This window comes from Plectropomus leopardus, chromosome 15 (assembly GCF_008729295.1).
Source record: "Plectropomus leopardus isolate mb chromosome 15, YSFRI_Pleo_2.0, whole genome shotgun sequence".
Taxonomy (NCBI): Eukaryota; Metazoa; Chordata; class Actinopteri; order Perciformes; family Serranidae; genus Plectropomus; species Plectropomus leopardus.
In genome coordinates this window covers 14,321,370-14,345,528 of record NC_056477.1, presented here as the reverse complement: position 1 = coordinate 14,345,528, position 24,159 = coordinate 14,321,370, and the positions used below count along the sequence as shown (strand labels likewise).

Below are 24,159 nucleotides of genomic sequence, written 5' to 3'. Positions count from 1 at the left end.
AGATCTGATTCTAATATATTAGCACAATATTCAAATGAATGACCGTGTTACCTGCCTTGGTTTTAATCTCATCTCTCCCTCTGTTCTAGGCCGTGGAGTTTATTGCAAAGATGTGAATGATGACCTAAGAGTGTAATTCAAGGATTTTCACCACTGTTTGCAGTTTTTTTCTGTCTGAAATTACATGTTTGTCTTTGTACATGATATGTTCAAATGTCAATTATCACACATTTAAAATTGCTGCTGTATGAAGCCTTTGTGGATATTCAAATGGAGGAGTGCTCACAATTAATACTGATGTGTACATTTTGTAAGTTTTTTAGTAGGATATGCAGACTTTATCTTCTGCTCTATCTTTATTTATTTATCTATTTATTTCCGTGTTAGCACTTTAATATTGCTTTATGTATTCACATATGTATTTATCAGACTAATTTCATTTTGGCTTACATTGACTCAACATTGTCAATGACATGGAAATATATTTACATATTTACATCTTTAACCTGATGGTGATTGTGTGAAATGATAAAGTGATTGTGCACTCTGTCAGTAGATTTAGTCAAATGAAGTCAAACTATTGTACAGTATGTCACAACAGCTTTGGGGAGGTTATTTTGAAATGTAATAGGTTGCGTATTACTGATAACACTGTTAAAAATATCATCATTGTTATTAATTTACTACATTTGATAACTTTTTTACTCTACACAATGTTTTAAACTGGGCATGAATAGACTATGACAAAAGAAGGCATTCCTGCACGATGAAAAGATACAAAGCAACAGATTGAATGTTATATTCTACATTTAAAGTTTTTACTGACAAGAATATGTACAGATGTAACCTCTTTTGATTTGTAACTGTAATTTAAGTACATGTAACTAGTTACTCCACAACACTGGAAGAACATATATCTGTTGAGTTTTTTTGTTTGTTTTTATTGGTCTTTATAAGAGCAAGAATACACATTATGTATCAGTGGACTCTGGTAAATACCAAATACACAATATGAAATGTTCAATTACAGCTTTTCATGTGCATTTAGTGTGTTTGTGTGTGTGTGTGTGTGTGTGTGTGTGTGTGTAAATTAATTTGCTAATTAAAATGTGCATTTTATGTGAATGAAAATGCATTAGAAACGTATCTCTTAATAATCAGTACAAACATGGAGGAATGGTGGAATGATTCCAGTAAGCAAAAACATTTTCACATGAGTACCTGTTTAGTGATTTAAAGGAGCAGTATGTAAGATAGACAGGGATTTTGGTGGCATCTGGTGGTGAGGACTGCAGATTGCAACCAGCTGAAGCTTCTCCCAGTTACAATTCCTGCAGTGTTGGTTATTCAGAAAGTTTTTACCAAGAGCCGGATTATCTGCAGAGGTCTCCTCCTCTCCAAAACAAACGGGCCAGGTGATTAAAACTGGTGAAAACATTACAAATGAGCATTTCTGACCCATAGCACCCATAACACAAGTTTACAAACAGAAAATTGCAAGGACTGAAAATTGGCAACACTGGAGCATTTCCCTTTTGTAGACAAATGACTGAATTTGATAACCATGGTTACCACTGAAGTGAAGTCTTATTCCTACACAAACTGTGACTGTAAAGTTTCATTAACATATGTTTAATCCTCCCTGCATCACTGTACATGCACGTCACAGTTCCTCATCTCCCACTTCTGCGAACACAACACACAGCAGCCACGCGTCACACATGATCTGTGCCGACCGACCCAGACAGATGGCACGCCGGATATGCCTCGGCCAATGGCATTGTTCTTTTGACATAATACCCAAACACTGGCATCCTCTCCAACATCCCCTCCTGCCGTCACTTTATGATCAGATCACACGAGCCCCCTCCTCCACCTCTCTGTGCTGTCTGCTGTAATGCAAGCGCTTCATCTCTGCTGGGGCCTGCTTCTATTGACTTAAGATCAGGGTTTAAAATGACTGGCTGAGATTGGCAGCTCTCGTTTTCTGGAGCATGGACGCATCTGCTTTCTTGCTTGTTCAGGCGTGTTTATATGATTTGCTGGTGAGGGATTGATGCTGCTTTTTGTTGTAATCCTCATGCACTGTCTCTGACACAAGACAGTGTGTAGATCACATGTGAATTACATCTTTATCTTATTTTTCTCCTTATGTACCCTGGTGTTGCATAAAGCAGTATGTTATCAAAACACTACACTGCATAAAAGCTGCTCATCTCATGGGCTGTAACATTCAAAGATCAAGGGTTAGGCTTTACACAAAATTTTTTTTTTCATACTTTGCCTATCCAGAAATGAAATATTTCATTTACCTTTTACAACCACCATTGCTTGAAACACACAGCATGGTTTTTGAGCCATGTTCATAGCTTTCTTTCATTCTAAAGCATGAATGCTCTTTGCAACTTTTAACTCTGTAATCCTCTATCAAATAGCCCAGTAATCCTGGCGGCCTCTTACATGGCATAATGCATGATCATTTGGGCTGCTCCTCATATTTCCTCATTTCATTTTAGAGCATTAACAGCTTGCAACACTGAAAAGTTTTTACGTGTGTGACAATTTTGACCTGAAATTTGTGTTTGCTTTCTCAAGAATCTTTGGGACTCTGCTGACCTGAAAAAGCATCACACATTTATTTATATAATCTGAGTTTAGGAGGCAGTCTTTACTTTGTCAAATAAAAAAAAAAATTAATCCCCAGAGTCCTCTCTGCGTCATCATAACATACGAAATGTGCCAGCAGAGGCTGCAGAAAGTTCAATGCCAGTCACACACATCTTGTCAGTCCAAACTAAATCAGGGCAGATGGACTTTTGGTTTTTTGCCAGCCATGCAATATTGTGCAAAGATGAACAAGTTGGTCCTTGGATTAGAGAGGGTAATCTGCACATTTCATGTTTTATGTAACTTTTAAATAGTGTGCATGTTTGGTCATGATGTCTACACAAATACCCAGCGAGTGGTTCAGTGTAACTTCATAATTGGTAGTGCTCACATTGATATTGGCGCTAAGGAGAGCAAAAGGGCTTGTATCAGGATAATATATTACATATTTCAGAACATCTGGTGAGGTCTCACAAAAAACATTAGCAAATCTGATATTGTTGTGTAAGGCCTTCTTCATACATCTCACTCTGACTCCCATCATATGCATATCCCTGTTTTTTTGTGACTGTTATTCAGTACCTGGACCCACAGCTTTATTCATACTGCTCTAATTTTTACCATAGCGATGATTTGGTTACAGCCAAAATAAATCTTTTTCTTTCATCCAACGGTTGTGATCAAGCAGCTTCTCCTCCGTCTCCAGAGGGAGGCAGTAGAGTATATTTGCAGGCTTCTTAAGGAGGTGTTGGTCTTAAGCTATAATGGCAGTAAAGCTGTTTTTCTCTATGTGTTTCACAAAGCCTTCAAGGCTACAGTCTAATGATCTGAGCATCCTGGACTCTGGTGTGGTGTAATCCCGGGTAGCTGTAACTGGTTGTAACCAGATAGGTCCCACTGTCTGACTCAACTGAGTGATTTCAAATCTAGAAGTGTTTTTATGGGCAAACTGAATCTACTTGTCAATTATCCAACTACATATTAATTTTAACTTTAGATGTATTTGTGGAGCGTAACCTTGTACATTAACCATGTACCGTAGCCTACTTAAAGCTACAGCAGGTAACTTTTATGAAGAATTTTTTTTTTTTTTTTTAATTTTTGTAATATTTGATTAAACTGTCACATCTGACAGTAATAAATGTAATAATAAATGACAAAAGTTTTTGTCCAGCACACAGGCCACTTGGAGGGAGGCTTCAGTAACACTCTCCTGCTGTGTCAAAGATCTCACAAACAACTTGTTCGCTGATTCATAGGAAGATTTTAACTGTTGAAGTTTTGTTGTCCTCACTGCTTGCTGTAAATCTTGCTGCTGTAAATCACTGCTTGTGCACATGCTGTGCAGCCAACAACAGTGTTAATGACAAAGTCAAGTAAACAGAAGAAGGCCGACAATGAGTAAATGTCAGTGCAGCTTTTGTTGAGAGAGCTGAGACCTGACATGATTTAAAACTAAAGCCGAGGATATTGAGCATGGGAGCAGGAAACGGATGCTGCGCAGCATGTGGACAAGCAGTGTTTGATGCTGCACTGGAGAGTCCTTCTAGCTTTAATTGGTTGTTTTCATTCAGTTGCATTGCATTCTTGCAAATGCCATTCGGAGCCCAGTTTTTTTTTTCACAGATTATCTGTTACATGTACTACTGATGGAATATAGTGATAGTTTCAGCACATATGATATAAAGTTATTCATAAATTGCCTACTGTAGCTTCAAGTACAATTTTGAAGTGCTTGTACTTTACTTTTACTGCAAAACATTAGTCTAACAGCTGTAGTAACTAGTTACTTTTATGGAAAAAACAACACATTTTACAAAAGATAATGCACTTTTATGGATTAAATTAATCTAAATTTATATAAAGCAGTTATATCAGCTTCACCTCTAACTACAACATTATAGTACTGGTTTAATAATTATATCAGTAATGATGTAATTTGTAATGCGATGAAATAACACTGACTGAGGCTACTGCTTTGATAGCTGATGCTGACACTTTTGTGCTTTTATCAAAGTAAAAATGCATGTAAAAAAAGGATTTTCATAGTGTGGAATTACTTGTTTTGCTTAAGTACAATGATCTAAAAACTTTTTCCACCACTGTTTAAATTACAAATGGAGTTCTTTTATTGGTAGTAAAACCCTGACAGTTGTTCTGACAACAATATTTTTTGACAAAACAAAGACATCAATTGAACCAAAAAAAACACCAAATATACAGCAGTAAACAAATGACACCCAGTCCTTTAAATCAGAATATAAACATTACGTGACGGCTGCAGAACAGGGGTCTTAACAGTGCGTTACACCTGCGCGGAAGGATTAAGAGTCTTCCTAACGTGATCACTTTGGTTCCCTTCCCTCAGGCTGATCTCTTTAGTCAGTTCAAGTGTCATGAAATCTCTTGTAAGGAGCTTGGTCGTATCCCAAATAAACAGTCTTGCTTGTTGAAATCTGAATGACTTCATTCCCGACAAGGGATCTGGGGTGAGGAACTTTAAGCCACTAGTGTGTCAATAAATGGTTCAAAAGGTGGAAGTTATCTGTTACAGAATGACACATAAATAGGAAACAAATAATGAATTGAAAACATGTTCTGAATTATGATACACATGAAGGTTTTTTTTTCTCATCACATGAAAATTGAAATTCAAAATTATTGATAGACAAGGAATTAAGCCGTTTCAGTGTATTTGATCGCTGAAAACACACACACACACGCACACACAGTCACACACACATGCATGCACGCACACACACAAAGCACTATTAATGCATGAGTTTCACAGTTCATTATTGACCTTGGAAACATCAGTCGACAAAACAGTCTCTCCTCAAGGTCCAATAAGCGGCCATTCTGGAGCTTTTTTATCATCATCTTCATCATCTTGACATGCAGTCTGCCCACTTGCTGGATACATCCACACTCTTTTAAATGTTCTTTTTCATTTGTCTACACAGTAACATGGATGAGAAGAAGAAAAAAATGGAAAATTTACATCACATTTCTGAAACTGAGCAGATTGGACCTGCTGATAAAGGTGGTGAAAGCTCCAGGACAGTTATTAAATGGACCCTGAGGTGAGATTGTTTTGTCAAGCGCGATTATTGTTTCAACATCCTCTTCTGCTCAAGTCTCAGCTTGAGTTCTGAAACCAGCGCTAAGTTCTTTGTGTCCTGTCTGTTCATCACTGGCTTCTTTCTGGGTTTGGGTGCCACGGTTGCAGAGACGGTGGGTACGGCCCACTGCCTCTCCCCTGGGATGTAGGAAGGTGGTGGTGGGGGAAGTGATGGGGCACAAGGAGGCGGAGGCCAGTGTCTCACAACATTGCCCACATTGTTGTTATAGTTGACATTCTCCACTATGACTTCTGGCTCTGGCTCTGGCTCTTCCTCTTCTACTCTGAATTTCTCTCCGGGAGTTTCTGCAGCCTTTAAGGGGTTTTTGAAGTTCCACGGCTGTTTTCGCGGCCTCCTTCTCACGCGGCGGTTAGGCAGGATGCGGTTGGACTTTTTGTTGCGCATGAATGTTGCAGTGGAGATGATGACCGTGATTATAACCATGAGACTAATGACACCAGCAAGCATGCCTAGGATTTGCAAAGGCTTGTTTCTACTCTGCATCAAAAATGATCCCAAAGGCCCCCCATTGAGTTCAGTCTGTAAAAGAGCACAGGGAGAATTTACATCCATGGGACTGAAGTCAAAGTCGGTCACACAAAGATTAAAGGAATACCTCATCCACAAAATTACCATTTCTATATCAATTACTCACTCTGTGTTACTTTGAATTTATGAGAAAAAGGTTGTTTTTCTCAGCTGCCTCTCTATGTTGAACATAGAATCTAAAATGGCAAACATTGTTGATGGAGTGAAGTCATTTAGGTGTGTGTTGCACAACTCCCGCAGTATAATCCAACCCTCATATATGGAGTCATATGTTCATTACTTCCCAAACAAATGCTTTTTTGCTGAAAGCTTATGATTAAAATCACTTCCACATAAACAGTCTAACATAGAGATGAGTAGTGCTCCTCGGTTACTACAGGTAATACAAAACCAGAGTTCAAGTGCAAACACCTGCCCAGGTGTGCTGGTTGTAGATGGAAGTGTTTTGAATAGTAAGGTTTTAGCAAAAATGCATGTGTTTTGGAAGTACTGAGCATATTACTGGATGAATTAGACTTGGATTATAATGCACAAGTGGTGTGAAAGTTTGTAAATAGATGTTTCGAAAAAGTTTTGCTGTTGTTAAACACGGCCCCCATTCACTCAAATTCATCAATAATTGTCTCCATTTTTGGATTCTATGTTTACCCTGAAGACATGAGAGATAAAAGGACAAAGGTTGTCCTAACAAATTCAATGTAACACAGGGTGAGTAAATGATACACACATGGTCATATTGTCGGTGAAGTTTTCCTTTAACCTCTTAATATTGTCCCGTGTATGTACTGTAGTACTGCATGTGTTAGCTGTTTGGCCAAATATATCTATATGTGAGGTGCAAAATACAAAACTGTAAATTATTCTAAATTAATAAATTACTGCAAATGTACTGCTGTGACACTGTACAATGAATATGCTTAAATTCACTGTTTTACTGTTTATATTTTGTCAAGACAAGATCAGAGAGGTTGACTTGGAAACCCATGGCTGAGACCATCCCAAATCTGGCTATAAATATTGTATATGGATTGGCAATTTTGGTGATGGTTGTGTGTGAGTACTGAATCAGAAAATGGAAGGGAAAAAAAGCATGAGAAAATGGGGGGAAAAAAATGTGCTCCTGTACTCTTTCACAGACACAAAATCCTTTGAAAATGAATTGCTACAAATTCTTAGTAAAAACTACAGTACTGCTGTGCTGATGATCTCAAGGCAAGCTTCATTTACGGCACAGGCCTCCTTATAATCTTTCTGATCTTGCCCTTGGATTGTACACGGGACTTTTTCACAGAGTTCCAGTATATAAGAGTTGAAATGAAGATTGTTAGTGAAATGGCGAAGGTGCCAATGGTCAAAAAAATCCCAAACACAGCCCCTGGACGTTTCCTTAGGCCCAAGAAGTACGAGACAAATCTGGATTTGACCTGAAAACATGACAGTTGCATTTGTGTAAGAGTCAGATTTTTTAATGTCTAAAAACTTTTAAGAAAGCAACTAATTAATCTGATAATCTGGGCAGTTACGAAGTGGGTTATTCTGCAGAAAAGGTGCACCCCTGCATACAAATTGATTAGATTATTCAACATCGGATCATTGGCTTGAATTAAAAATCGAAATTGATAGACAATCCAATTGCCAGAATAAATTGGCATTGTACACTTCTGCAAACTATGGATATGTAACTTTTGCACATTACTATGTGGCAGATACATTAAACATTATGTTTCTTTACATTTCATCAAGGCTGTGGTTAATGTGTGTTTAGTTTTAGGTTATGGTCGGGAAAAGATCATGTTTTTTCTTGAGATACTAAATTTTGGGCTCCACCCCAATGAAAACGCAGCAATGTCTCAGTAAAAAAAAGACTGGTTTTTAGTGGCACCATCCTGGCTGTAAATGCTGTGATGACTCACTAAAAAAAAAAAAAAAGTTTTGATGTTTGTTGGTCCAGAACAATGGTCCACAGCTTGGCAGATATCTGGCCAAGGTGTCACATTATCCACCATCCCCCTCATCTCCCAATGACAAAAGTCAGCCCATACTAATACTAATACTATGACAATTAGGAAACATACGAATGTAATGTACTGGTGGTTTGCAGACATGAACAATGCCAGTATTTTTCATGTATTTGAAGTGTAGAACTTAAGAAAAATCTGTATAATTCATCATACTGTTTATGTAAATACTCCTCAAGGTTTGATTGACATCTAACTACTTTTTTGCAACTTACAGCCTCAGTGATGTCGATCTTGATGACCGCAGTGGTGCTGAAGGACGGTTGGCCTCGGTCGCGCGCCTGCACCACCAGCGACCAGGTGCAGTCTCTCTGCTTTGTGATGTTCTGAATGATGGCCATTGACTTGATGTAGGACTTGAGCATGATCTCTCCTGTGTCGGCGTCAATGTCAAAGATGTTGTTGTCTGGATCAGCTTTCATGATGGCGTATTCAATGACATTGTTGGGCACTTCTGCATCATCGTCGACAGCCTGTGTAGATGAGGACAAACGTCATGGTACTGACTTTTGTTCATGAGTTTCACCTCGTTCGACATAATAAATCACAAAAGGGCAAATACCTCTATTTTCACCGGTGCTCCAATCACCATAGTCGTCTCAAGGAAGTTGTCATTGAATTCAGGTGGATGGTCATTTAGGTCCAATACAGTCACAAAGACCTCAGCCAGGCTGTACTTCCCCTCTGCGTCCTCTGCCTTCACATAGAAGTTATACTTGGACCTCACCTCCGCATCCAGGCTCGCCCACGGCTGTGTGTAGATGATCCCAGAGGCAGGCTGGATCAGGAACCTGTAAATATGATGGTAGTTCAGATTTACAAAATGCATGCAGATACTCATGTTTTCCTACACCTTTTTTAACATTTAATTTTATTTATGGTTATTGTGTATAAAGCTTTGTTTTCTTCTTTCTGAGAATGTATTCACTGTTTTCTAATGTGAGCATTTTACTCAAGACCACCTCTGTAGAGGGATGAGTAGCATTTCACACTGTGGGGTTCATGACTGGGATTCGGTGCTTTAGATTTAATATTATTGATGCTACTGATAGCCTTAACCTAAAAATGACTGGTCAAAATTTTTATAGCCAGACTGAGTATGTATTGCAAATATCCATAAATAAATTCTTCCAAGTCAAAATGAACATTTCAGATACACACAATGACATTCCTGCTATCCACATTTATCATACCAGATAATGCTATTATGGAGATCTAAAATATAATTGTGGATAATCAAGTAACTCTTTTTATTGTAAAACTGTGTTTTATCTACATGTCAACAGATATCCAAAATATATTTATGAAACTGCATTGTTACTAGTTATAATTCTAATGGTAGTGAGTAGAATAGCATTTTTACTTCATGCTTATTGTAGATATTTGTGATGACATTTTTACTAGACAAAATATAATTTTAGGCTACGCTCTCTGTAAGCACAATGAATTGTTGACACATGTGTCAATCACGCTGCACCTGCAGCCGCCTCCCTCCTCCAGCTCCCACGAGCCAATGGCAGCCTGTCCCACTGACACCAAGTTTGACTGTCCTCCAAAACCAAAAACAAAACAAAAAAAAGAAAAATGCATGGATGCGAGGATAAGTCGCAGGTACATTACTGACTAAAAGTTTTCTGTGAGTTTTAGTCGGATGTTAACAAATGGAGAGAGTCGGAAAGGTCCTGGCTCGTTCATTCAGCAAGCAAAGATGTTACGTTTTGCTTCTGTTGTCAACTTTTTTTCTGGAGGTGAGAGGAAGTCGGTTCTTGCCAGAGACGGTGTTGAAGACTAGAAAGATACGTCAGGTTTCCTTAGCATCCATGAGCATGCAGAAAGTTCTCATGAATGGAAAGAGTTGGACAAAAGTTTGGCCTCGCGGAGCGCCGCAGTGTGCACACCTGAAAGGTAAGCTTTATTTTCTCTTCAGTCGTTAGACTGCAGTCTATCAGTCAAATGTGTTTGATGCACAATTGCAAGAGAAGAGTGGTAGGGGAGACTGGGGACAGTTATGACACTTATTGCATTTCTCTCAGACCACACCAACCAAAATTTTATATAGAAAACTTCCATCTGTGTGCTATTTACCCATACATATGACATATCATTCACAATATGTATTTGAAGGAAAGAAGTCAGATGTTGCAACTGACCCCAACCTCGGGGATGAAAATACTGTTGTTTTGTCTGTGTTGATATGCTGCTTAGCTTGGAGACTGTTGTTATCACTATATTGTTATCACTTTGAGCAAATAACCCTTGCACTGATAATTTGAGTTAGATGTGTTGGTATTTGTTGTGTTGTTTGCTTGAAGTGTATTGGCCTTTCTGTATTATTGTTAGTATGGTACATTGCACATAATAAGGCGGCATAATTGTTTTTTTTGCCTAGAGCGGCAAAAGAGCATTCTCAGGCCCTGCCAAGCAGTACACTGCAGCAGACCTGTTGGACACCAATAAGAGTGGGTGCTTTTTAATGACAGTTGGGGACAATGCCAGCTGAGATTGTGACGATAAAAGCTGTTACCAAAACAAACAGTGATCTTTCCCTGTAACCCAAACCGGTCTAAAGCTAGACAAGACTGTGGCAACGAAAGCAAGTTTTTGTTTAGGACACACTGGGACATTTCCAACTAAGACTCTGATGACATAAACAAGTATTTCAAGCCAAGCTGTGATCTTTTTCAATCTATTACCAAGTGTTTTTTTTTTTTTGCTCCTAATCCTAACCACACATTATTCGCAGTGTTGTAACAACATAAAGTTGAAAATTGAAACATAAATAAATATACATTTTCAACATTTAGGCTATGTAAGAAATGTACAAATGTAACATAACTGTGGTTTGCAGAAAGGTACAATGGCAGCATTTATATTGCACTTGAAACTTTAAAGCAATAGTTCATGCTGCCAAACAGTGGTGGAAGAATCCTTCCCCTAAGTAAAAGTACTAATGCCACACTGTGTTACTGTGTTACAAGTAAAAGTCCTGCATTGAAAATATTAAAATATTACTTAATTAAATGTAAGTAAGTAGATTCAGGAACATGTACTTAAAGTATTAAAAGTAAAAGTACACAGTGCAGAAAAAAATATTTAAAAAAAAGAAACACCACACCCTAAGAACCTCAAAATTATAACCCCCCCCAAAAAACCTAAATAATTTTAAAAAAGAGAAAAATACTTGTTTTAAATGTTTATCCATTTAATTTTTCTGATTGATTAATAACTAGTTGTTGCAGTTGTTGTATAAACATATATATATATATATTATATATATATTACTAAAGTGACTGCAGTGAAGTAAAAAGTACAATATTTTCCCTCTGAAATGTAGAGGAGTACAAGTTTAAGTGGCATGAAAAGAAAATACTAACCTCAAATTCAAACTTATGTACAGTACTTGAGTAAACGTACTGAGTTATATTCCACCGCTGCTGGCAAATAAGTCATGAAAGATTAAACTGTTACCATACAGAGCAAGAGTGGGCGCAGACTGTTTCACTGACTGATTTGTTTCATTACTCCGCAGTGACTTTGCAGTCACAAGCAAAGAACAGTCTATTTTCTCCTCCAATCCCATTAAAGGATTAACAAAGACAGAGGACAAGCAGACAAAGATCAGGAGAGCACGGCCCTGGGTACACTCGAGTATTCAACAAGATATTGTAGAAAGGCGTAAAGTCAGAAATATAAAATGCATAATAAGACATGTAGCCATTTACTGCTTCATAATACATTTCATTGAGATGTTTTAGAGTAATCTGAAGTCACAGTTTCAAACACAGCTAAAATACAAGTGTTTCAAATCTCCCTCTTCTTCATTTTGGCAATCCTGGAATTTCCTGGATGCGATATGGCATCACATATCTCGCTGCAGTGCTTAAAATCTCTACTGAGAAGTCCAAAAATGCTCTACTGCTGCCTACAGTTCATCGTATACAGAGTGGTTTGTTGGAAACAGCCCTGAGAGATTAGACACATCCCAACTAATGTACACCTGTCTGTTTACACATTAACGCTGCATTTTACAGGTTCATGTTTCCTTTGCTTTACTGTTTCCAAATCCAGGTCCTGGCAGATAGAAATCTGGTTAAAAAGCAAACATTGTAAAAAATGTGACCTTTAGGACTGTGTAGTGATGTGAGAGAAAAGACAAGCTGTGGGTGTACTGTGTGTTATTAAGAGAGAACAATGACCACTGAGCCTTTTTCTCAGAGGTTAGACTTCTAACTGGAAATCTAATAAAAATCGAGTTGAGAGAAAATACCAGCAAATCCTCTGAGGGACTACAGTGCTTAGGTGCAATAAACAGAATCGTGTTCAACAATGAAAAACAAGTTTGCTGTCATAATTCTGTATAGCTCTCAGGCAGATGTGCATTTGCTGGGGTGGTCCTCATTTAATACAGTGGTTTGCAATTAAAATGCCACATCTGCCATTTAACTGAGCTAAGTTCTTAAAGGCGACCAATCATGTTTTTTTCCGTATTTTCTGTTGCGTGCTCCTGTTAAACAAGGCCAAAGTTTCAAATAATGAGGTAAACGTATGTGAAAGTAATTACAATGAGCAAAAACCTCGGGCTTCAATGTATACGTAATGATGTGAGGGGAGCTTTAGGAGACAGGTGCTAAAACAATGTGTTTTTAGACGGAGGGTGAATACTGGCATTCCAGCACAGACAGTACACTGTAAAATCTGACAAGTTGATTTTACTGAAAGAAATCTAGGAAATTGAATGGCTTTAGAAATATAATAACAATTAGACTTAACTGATGTTTACATTACATCTAATTGTTAAGTTCGCTTAACATGTAGTTATAGTTACTTAATTTTGTGAAGTTGTTGCAACTTATATGACAAGTTTATTCAATCAATCTCTTGAAGTTTTAGCAACTTTATTAAACCAAGTATTGTGCTATATTTCTGTATTCTGTTGGTTGCAGACTGGCCAATCATGTTTGTATTTTCTTTAGCATATTATCAAAACAGAACTTGCAGATCTCCCAGCTTCATCATTGGCATAGTCCTCTTTTTCATGATCCCTTCAAGTTGGATTAACTTGGTTTACTGAAGTTGATAACACTTAGAAAGAACAAGGTAATTTCAATTGTCATCTTTAAGTTGAATCAACTTCACATAATCAAGTAAATATAGCTAAATTGTAAGTAAACTTAACAGTTAGGTGTAGAGTAAACATAAATTAAGATTTATAATCATCTTTTTAATGTATAAGAAAAATAATGTGTTGTGTTGTGTGTAATGTGGGTTTTTTTTACATTAAAGCATGTCAGTATATTCCAGTAAAAAACCCAAATACAAGTATGAACCTGAAAATGAGCATAATAGGCCCCCTTTTAAGATAAGTGCCTTTTATGCTTTGATAAAAACGAACATTGTTGTCTGTTTTACTACTGCCAACAATACTCAGGGAATTAACTGCTAATAATGTTGCATAAGCCTTTGCAATTTTTTTTGTATGTTTTCATTCTCATTTGCTGGATGTCACCAGCTGATTTTCATCATAAGTCACGAGTCACGAGTTTATACTGACATAATCACCACACAAAGACAGGTGAATAGATTCAGGGAGGCAACAAAAAGGTGTTGTGCTTTGGAAACACAGTCTGGTTGTAATATGATTATTTCTCTTGTGCAGAATAACAAAAAATATCCCACCCCTGCATTTTAATTATATCTTATTGTGACTCTGAAAGAACGGTGTTCAAGCATTGATGAGCAAATAGCGGTCATTTGATGTGTGGAGGTGTATTGGCATTGTGGTTTGGATATTACAGCCAGATATCTTGAAAAAATAATAGTGTCATGAGGATGAGAGGAATTTGGACAGAGACAATTTCTTTCAGTTTAAGCTACATTCTCATATTATTTTGTGCCTGTTCAGCCACTTTGGTCGGCCGCATTTGTTTTTAAATGTGTTCCATGAATTAAGTATGACTTGATTTATACTCACAAGTCAGCCCCTGATCCGTAGATGGAGTACTTTACTTCACCCCAAGGTCCTGAGTCTGGGTCTGTTGCCTGTGCATAAACAGAAAAGACAGATTATAGAGAAAAAAAACTGAATTTGGTTCTTGCACTTGCATGAATTATGTCTGTTAATTTGCAATTCCTTTTTAGGTTCTTCAGTGCAATATGTGGCTCATTGAGCAAAGGCATATCCCACTTACTTTCTACGTCCTACCTCTGATAAACCTTAAAAACATAGATGTGCTTGGAGGTCTTTACTAAAGCGTAAAAGAGATGTCTGCAGCCATGGGCTCAGTACACTGAATGAATCGGTGCTGGATTGGAAGGTGGTGTTGCAGGGGTCAGCTATAAAAAGACTGTTTTTTGTTTGATGTCATAGAAACATCATCATGGGCATCAGCTAATCTGTCTGTCTGTCGCTGCAGGGATGCCTGTTCGCTATCTCCGTGTGTCCAAGGTCACTTGTTGGCTGTTCTTTTATCTGATTGAAATTGCCTGGGATCAAGGAAATGAGCCTCTGTGGTGTTCACGCAAGGGCAGGATTTATCAGCGAGCCTCCCTGTTGCTTTGAGCCTCTGCAGGGCTGATACAAACTGACAAGGGCAAAGCATGAGATACTATAAAAAAAAGTATCTATCCATCCATCTATCCATCTATCCATCTATCTATCTATCTATATATCTATCTATCTATTGCTAAAAGTGTTCATGTTATTTTTGCACATATTTTTGTGCTGCAGCTGCATGTGCTACCAAGTATTAGGAAAAAAATCTGGGAATTTGGTGTTACACAACAAAATGAAAGTGATAGCCATCTGGCAGCTTACCTCGCCTAGCTTTTATCTACATGTTTTCACATATTATCCCAACCCCCACTGCTCAAAAAGTCTACATTTAGGGAATTAATGGCCCTGCTTGGGCATTTTGGTAAAAAATCAGTATTCCTCTTTAGCTCAGAATGACGTACTTTGGTGTTGGCATGTATTTTTAGCTTGGGCGAAGACTCTCTCTCACCGTGACTGACACCACATTAGAGCCGCCGGGTGAGTTTTCTGGAATTCTGGCGATGTAGTAATCTGAGGAGAATTTGGGGGCGTTGTCGTTCGTGTCCAGGAGATGGATGACAACATCTGCTGTCGCACTGAATCTCTCGGGTGTGTCAACCTCAACTGCAAGCAGCTAAAAAAGAGAAAGATTAGAAATAAATAAATAGAGAAATGATGCAAGAGTTGCAAGTGGTGGTGGAAATGCACCGCCATTTGTTGGGAGGTGTGTACATGTGTGATCCAGTCTAAGGGGTTAACCTTATATGTGAGAAAGTGGTGTTTCTCATAGTCCATGGCAGCAGAGTCCTCCACTAAGATTGTGACTTGGGCCTCATTGAGTACAGTTTGAGGGACAACTCGCAGCATCCTTCCTGGTCCAATCAGTCTCAGATTGAATTTAGCATTTGCACCCTGCAAAAGCACAACAAACATCATCACATTAGTCAGATATGTTATACATGCATGCACCTATTTTTAGTAATCTGCATTTGTTACAAAGCTATCGCACACAGTATAATCCATGCAGTATATATTCCATTCAATCAATATAAAAGCTTGTATCTTTTCATTATTACAGTAATGTATGAGAAATCAATAGGATATCAGTAGCAGCGGTAATATACTTGGTGAAACATAATATTGCTGGACAAAGAGAGCTCGACCTCATGTTGTAACAGTATTATCAGACATTTGGTGACATCAGCCATTTGGATGAGGCTCATGCAAGGAGCTGGAAACACAAAGAGACTTGCATAAGCTGACAAATGGCACAACTCTGGTGCACCTTTTAATTTGTTTTGGCTTATTTCCAAATTTGTGCACTTTTTAAAGGGATTGTCTGTGATAATGGCAGGCTTAAAAGTCATTTCATGGACAGAAAGGTGAACATCAGCCTGAACACAAAGCTGCAGTACAATGAATGCTGATTAAATCAGTTTCTTATTAGATAACTATTTAATTTGGTTGGAAAATGAGTGTCATTACATAACTGCTGTAACATAATTACTGTTCCTCTTTCCTGGTTAACCGAGGCAGATTTCAAAGACCATAATACTCTATCAGTGCTAAAAGATGAAACCTGCACAGTAAAACATCAGTAGAAATAGCAATTGTTTGTGATTTGTTGAGTCATTTTTTGGAGTATCAGAGTGGAATGTTGGCATTGCGTGTTTCTGGAAACCACGGATATGGTACATTTGTACGTTTCATATGAATCATATTGACATAGTTCAGATTATATGTTTATAAAACGAGTTTGTCATCAGCAGAAGGAAAGGATGGTGGGTGGCACCTAGGCGAGACGGCGGCCACCAGGCTGCGAGGCAGCTGACCACTTCAGAACCAGTGACACTGTCAACCATTTTTTGATGAGACCTTTGGACATTTCAAGTTGTGTTTGTAGTGACAAAACTGGATATTTTTTAATTGAGACATTTAGAAATTTCCAGCTTTGTTTATGGTGACAAAATCTGGTATTTTTATATGAGATCTGACACGTCCAGTCGTGTTTGTGGCAATAAAACCAGGTATTTTCAACATTATGTTGGAACACTTGCAGCCGTGTTTGTAGTGACAAAACCGGTTATTTTTTAACAAGACGTTAGGAAATTTCCAGCCGCATTTGGGGCAACAAAACCGGGTATTTTTTGATGAAACTTTGAAATTTTTTCAACCGTGTTTGTGGTGACAAAATCTGGTGCTTTACGCAAGACTTTTCCAGTCCTGTTTCTAGTGACAAAACTGGGTATTTTTTAATAAGACATTGGAAACATTCCAGCTGTGTTTGTGGTGACAAAACAAGAGATTTTTTTAATGAGACATTGAAACATTTTCAGCGTTTGTGGTGACAAAACTGAGTATTTTAAACCTAAACATAAAGTTTTCTTAACCCGAACAGTGTTTTTTGTGTCTAGACCTCACCACATGTTAAACATAGCGTTGTCACAGCAAGAAATTAAAAATTGACAACAATAGTGGTCTCCTCACCTGATCAGAGTCGTTGACAGTGATTTTCAGCCCCCGGAGTATCTCTCCCTCTGGTGGATGCTCATACATGGTCAACTCAAACATGTTCTGCGGGCCTTTCTCCCCGTAGAAAGTAGGTGGATTATTGTTGAGGTCCACCACACGGATCACCACTGTGGTTATGCTATAGTCCATGAGTCTGCCTTCAGGACTTACTTCTGATGCCTGGACACACAGAAGGGTAGAGGTTGTGAAAGTAAGCTCACATTTATCATCAAGCTTTTGGGATGTTCGGGCTTATCAGTTTCACTTGAGCAGATTTTTTTGTGAGCTGAAACTTACTTTGACTTTAATGTTAAAGATTTCTCTCTTCAGAAACATGGGGAGCGTCAGCAGCCTGATGAGACCGCTTGTTTTATTGATGCTAAAAACACCATCGTCACCTGGAGAGACAAACAGCATATGGACGTATGAGCATTTTTGCTTTATTTCAAAATCACTCCATTTGTCTTTGAGTTGCTTACCATCATCAAAGGAATAACAGATGGGATTTGGGTTACCCACATCGCCATCTTTAGCTATAACGGCGAAAATTTCAGATCCCTGAGGAAGAGATCATCACAAAGGTTTTGCTGTTAAATCTATATTGGGGCAAGATTGAAAATTTGCCATATAAGTTTAAGATATCCAGGATATGTGCAACTCTTATATGTCACTCTTAACATGATGTGTTTGGTTGCACCAATTTATCAAAAAGAAGCAGGACATTTATGTTATTGAGTCACCCTGTGGCTGGTGCACAGCTGTTTAAAACACACTGCAGAAATCTGCCCTGCTCCTGAGATTCAGTGAGTCTTTAGATGTACATTAAAATGTCATGATACTAATTATTCCCTTTTGGATGAAAGTCAGAGTGTGTAATCTCTCTCCTATGACTACAGTGACATTTTGTGACTGAGGAGATAACGTGGCTTTCACCTGCTGTTAGAAAAGCTGTAAAGAAGGCAGCACAGCCGTTACTGTAAAATGTCAGCAAGCTGTGTGATATGAGCTGATGCTGTCTTGTGGTGTTGGCTCTTTTGCTTGTTGTTATTTATACTATAGAAATGAATTGCGTTTACTGTGTGAGGCAATGTGATGTTCACATAGGATGTAAATTTACTGCAATACAAAGGAAACATACGGAAGAAATTATGAGAACTTTACAGAACGTTTAAAGATTTGTACCATGAATGAGTCCCATGTTTTTTGGTCATACTCACTGGCACTGAGACTTCATAAACGTAGCCAAAATATGGTGTCCCAATAAAAGTTGGCGGAGTGTCCTGTGCATCGATCACATTGATGGTCAGGGTAGCAGAGGAGGACATAAACTGCTCCTTGCCATTAAAATTGCCACCACCATCCTGGAACCAAAGAAATTTGCAGTTAATTGTACATTTTCAGAAAGAAATCATGTCTAGTCAGGAGAATATATGTAATGTGTAAGAAAGATTTCTTGATAGTTTTGTTAACGCTTTTTAAAGTCCATAATTTTTCTAGGACACATAATAAAAGTCATATACGTAGTTCCTGTTGTGATAGGGAATTTAAAGGTGCCCCGCAAAAATTTCTGTAAAAAAAAATATGTCTCGAGTTTCAAATGTTATCAGGCTGTTACATGGGCATTATCATAAGAGGCATGCTACTAGTAGATTCAGAGGGCTTTGATCAGCCCATTAAATGGCCTTTAGGTTTTATTTTCGCTTTTTTTAGGTTCAGTTGCCAAAACTACATAGTTTAGAGAAACATGATGTTTTGGGTTAAAATAAGTACATATGTTACATTACAGAACATAGAATACTGTTAGGTAACATAAAGTAAGTTAAGTAAATTGTGTCAGTGTTGACTTTTGGTTTCACGTGGGACACAAATGGTCTCCTTGATGAAAGTCCTGTGTTTGTTTGGCATATCCACCACCCCAACCCTGTCTTTAGACAGATTTTGGTCTCTTCTGCCTTTCCTCCCCCTTCTTCCTGTCTACTGACTACTACTGCCACTATAGCTCCCTGCTTTACAATAAATGTGTTTGTATGTTTGTTCTCAATAACAATCGATAACAGCCATTTAATGGGCTAATAATGGCCATTTGAACCTCTCAGTAGGTGTAGCCGGCCTCTTCTTACCCATATCTATGAGGCTGATAACCACTGATAACAGAAGCTTGTCTTTACATTTATGGTGTGTCCATTTATATTTAGTGTTTATTAACCAAATGTATCCTTGAAGCTTACAAAATGTGTTGAATGTATTTCCCTCTCATAAAAATTTGAAAAATTTTTAAAACATTTTTATAACCTGCTTTGTTTACATCTATGCCCGCAATTCCACCGCTAATGCTACCAGCAGTTAAAAACTCTACAGCTTGCTTCAAACTTGAAAATGAAAGTATGCTGTTGCATAACAGAAACATTTAATGAATTCTGATGCACCCGTTACCTTTGCAATGACAGTGACAAAGTGTGTCTTTGTTTTCTCATAGTCCAACATTTCTCCAGACTTGATACGAAGGACGCCACTATGTCTGTCCATGGCAAACAGAGTGGACTGTGGATTCTGAAACAGAGAGCAGGACAAAAGAAGGATTTTAAAAGCACACACTGAGACACAGTTTAGGTCACATGTGTAAGAGCCTGTCAGTAAAATCCCTAAACCCCATTTACAAACAGTCACGCGTGAGATCTCATGAAAAGTGGTCAGATGGCTGCATTAAAACACTCAGTAGCCACTTGAATTAGAGCCACATCATGTATAAAGTGTATCTCTTTGTCCATCTGGATGTAAAGAGCCCATATGTTCAAGGACAGGGCAGGCAGGTGAAAGCTGCTCAGTCCAGATGTGCGGAGCCTCACCCGTCACTGTCACTCCAGGCCAGCTGTTCTTTGGTCCTAATAGTCCAAAGTGCAAACTAACGTCCCCTGCCACCCCCTGCCAAAGCAGCCCTCTAAGCCTCCAATACCTGACACAAATGTAATTGTGATTTAATCCCCATCCTCATAACTACACCAGCATATTCAGGCACATGCACAAACACACCCACACACAAGAGCATTAGAAAATCCAACTGATGTTAACCTCGTTATCAGTACATCTATACATTATTTCCATGACAAGCAGATTAACATCAGACCTGGCCTGTTTCAGTTACACATTCATATTAGGAACTCTTTGTTTTTAGGTTTCGTCTGCGCTTATTTCTTATTTATATTCTGTATTCATTTATTGCAGAAGCCGGGGTGGGTGGTTATTTCATAGACAGAGTGTTACCTGGAGGTAGTAGGTGACTGAACCCCCTGAGCCTGTGTCTCTGTCCACTGCCTCGACTTTGTAGATGCTGCTGCCAGACGCAGTTGTCTAAAACACAGAAAATAATTGAAGTCATAACATACAGGGCTTAAAAACAAATAATGCTGATTAATTCTCAATGGACAGATCTTGTAATTTAGATAAATGCAATTGGGGAAAATAACCATGATTATAACAAAATAACCAGGTCCATATCTTTGAAGAAATGTGGAGAAAATAGATGACATATACACCACTCAGTATTTCTAAATGACTAGTCAGAAATGCTAATTAAGACAATGATGTTGTCACAAAAATGTGTTGATATGTGCCTGTATTTGTGTATGCGTGTTTTTATGGATTTGTTGTCGTGTATGATGGCCAAATGTATTCTCTGACTTCAATTTATTAGTTATTGGTAAATTAGATTTTATGAATTGAAAGTTATTTTACCAGTTAATTTTTTTCATATAAACTTAAATACATGTACCCTTACTATTATTATTATTTATTTATTTTCATTTTCTATGTTTTGTTTTGTGTTTTTAGCTTTTTGTACCTTTTTTCTTTTTTCATTTGATTGGTAACTTCATTGTTACTAGGTCATATAATTTCTTAAAATAACAAAAAAAAAATAATAATAATGTCACACCTATTTACACTAATTTAACAATAATATATGTCATTTTTATGTGCAGATACTGACACTTGAGGTTCATAAAGCACATACTTTTGGCTTAACTTACTTCCAATACATCAATGATTGCCGGCATGTTTTGGAATTCAGGTTTTTCATCGTTTGCATCCATTACAAATATTGTGACTCTTTCCACAACCTAAATAGAAGAAGAAGAAAAAACACATGTTGAAGTTTATTTTTGTTTGCTTTATTATAAGGTATGGCACTAAATTGCGTCATCACACATTGAACCAGATGTTAATACCTTGCTTTTCCCATCTGTGATGCTGACAAGGACGTCTATAGAATCTTGTTTCTGAGTGAAGATAGAAAACAAGTTAATATGAAGAAGTACAGCCCACTGGGCAGAAGAAAATGTTGTACGTTTCTGCAAACCGTGAATATGTTACATTTGCACATTTCATATGCATCAATTAACCTCTCTAAAGCAACATATGTGGTGAAGATGAGACACCTGCCAGGCTGCAGAGCACTGTTTAAGACAAACAAGCAGCAAAAGCACTTGTTTTTTATATTTATTGCTGTGTTTCCAGGTGCTTTTTGGCACCAAACATGTATTTTTTTAGGGACCTATTGCACTTTTTCTGGCAGGGATAAGGACACAAAAAACTACTATTTTTCATCAAGATATCACTGCGTTTCCTGCCAGGATAGTACCACAAAAAGGGTTTTTCTTTTTTTTTTTACCGAAACAATGCTGCTTTTCCTATTGGAATTATGTCCCCAAAACTATATATTTTAAAACATTTTTTTTTTTTTATCCATAACCAGGTGGATTTTGTTCCAAAACCCAACCACACATTAACCACAGTGTTCTCAAGACATAAAGCTTTAATGTAGCCACTATATAATAATATGAAAACATATTCACTGTTTGCAGAACCATAATGCCAACATTTTTACTGGTGATTAGGTTAAGACATAGATCATGACAAAGATATCGTCTTAGTTTTTTAATGGTTATGTGTTAAAGTTTACATATAATGTTAAATGTATCTTTTTATCCACCCTAATGCCCACTGAGGCCTATGTTCAGTTTACCTCTCTGTCCAGCTGCTCCACCAATGTGATGTTTCCAGATTTGGGGTCGACCCGGAAATATTCTTTTGACCCTGGATCAAAGGAAAGGCCGTACCTCACATCCTGGCCCTCAGGGTCTGTGCCATTGAGACAATAGATCTGTGTACCTAAAATAAGATGATTTTTTCAGATTAGCCTTATCAGTTGACTTTTTAGACCAAAAAATGTGTTGGGGCAAAACTTTAGTGGAACAAATTAGGTTGAGACACAGTAGCCAGCAGTATAATAAGTAACCCTACTGATGGAAGATAGAGACAGCTGCACCACATTCACAGCCAGCAAACTGTCCCTCACATCAACAGGTGGCATCAGCAGATGAGCATGTTCGTTTGTTCTGCCACACGACACCTGCTCATCTATCAAAGGCTATTTAACATCCTGGACTCCAGGATATTGGCAACCGTAACGTTCCTTTTTGTTGACTGGTTATTCCACCAGCCGGTTAGCTTTTCACGCTAAAGGTTCTGTATGTCAGAGGTTGATCTCACCGACGGGCGTGTCCTCTGAGAGGCTGAAAAGTGCCAGGTTCCCGTTGTAGCTGTAGGGTCCATTGTCGAAGAAATAGGGGGCAAAGTCCGCTTGTGCTAAGACAAGACATAAACAGCGTTAAAGCTTGAAAGTTTTATGTAATTAACCTTAAATGAGACTAATGAAGAAAATAAAGTACAATCTTCCTTTTAAAAATTGAAAGTTTGAATAGTAAAGCAACCAAGTTTAAACACACCCTTAATTAATTTAGTACAATACGGGGTTTTGCTGCAACAGTCCTGCATGCTCTAATAAGTGACCAGTAGCTTCTGGTGGCTAAGGTTTGCTAATGTAAGTAACAATAAGCTAAATGCTACTTTTTTGTCCATTGTCATTGATGATCACTTTTATCATTGATCATTCATGTTATATAGTTACATCGTCTTTTTTTTTTAAATGATAGAGTGAAACAATCCAAGCTAAATACTGCTTTCGCCCCCTGCTTTCTTAGCCACTTTGAGTGGGATTACTGGTGAGTTACGTCAACCTCCTAAAATACTGTTTCTATACATAGACCTGAGATCTCTGATGGCAGAAACAAGGCTTTTTTATTTTAAATATCACAGTCATCCTAAAGTCAAAGACAAAATTCCTAAAACAAAAAAACAAAAATAACAATCAGTTTGATAGTCATTCAGAGCATAAACACATAAGAGCAACGAACCAGTTTAGACTAAAATAACAATGAATTAAAAACAGAATAGAAGTCAAAATTTTACGGTCATCACCCTAAAGGCTGCCAAATACATCTGAACAGCATTCCTAATCTGATCACAGCAACACAACTTAAAGCAGAGAGTTAAGAGGTGTAACTTACCAAAGCAGGCGTGGACAAATACAAAAAGCAGTGGTAAATGTAATATCTTTACATTCTTCATCCTAGAGAGTTAAGTCATGAAACCGCACCATGAAGACGGCTCTGTCGACAGTCCTGTACATGAGATGAAGCTCTCAAGGTGTCTGTGTGTGACTGCAGAAGGCTAAAGGCAGATGCTCGCATGCTAATCCAATGACACATCTTAAGAGTTACTCCCAGGCCCCCTCAGTCCAACTGGGCTCCTTCAAACACCAGTAAACAGGAGATGACTGTCTGCAGGGCAGACAAAACAAAAAGGATTGCATCACAACTTTGCAGACAGGTGTATATATATATATATATATATATATAAATATATATATATATATATATATATACACATATTTGTTTTTTGGTGCAGAAAACAGCTTAAATTT

General features: G+C 37.8%; 1 protein-coding gene across 1 annotated transcript; it reads right to left on the bottom strand.

The window, feature by feature from the left end:
• Positions 1-5,714: 5,714 nt before the first annotated feature.
• Positions 5,715-23,822, bottom strand: cdhr1a (cadherin-related family member 1a). Its single transcript, XM_042502585.1, is given in 17 exon segments — positions 5,715-6,269; positions 8,512-8,769; positions 8,859-9,087; positions 14,268-14,335; positions 15,298-15,462; positions 15,588-15,740; positions 17,316-17,519; positions 17,637-17,737; positions 17,819-17,897; positions 18,557-18,700; positions 19,773-19,889; positions 20,601-20,687; positions 21,365-21,454; positions 21,563-21,613; positions 22,360-22,505; positions 22,887-22,982; positions 23,744-23,822. Coding segments are annotated over 17 exon segments (2,622 nt in total).
• Positions 23,823-24,159: the final 337 nt, after the last annotated feature.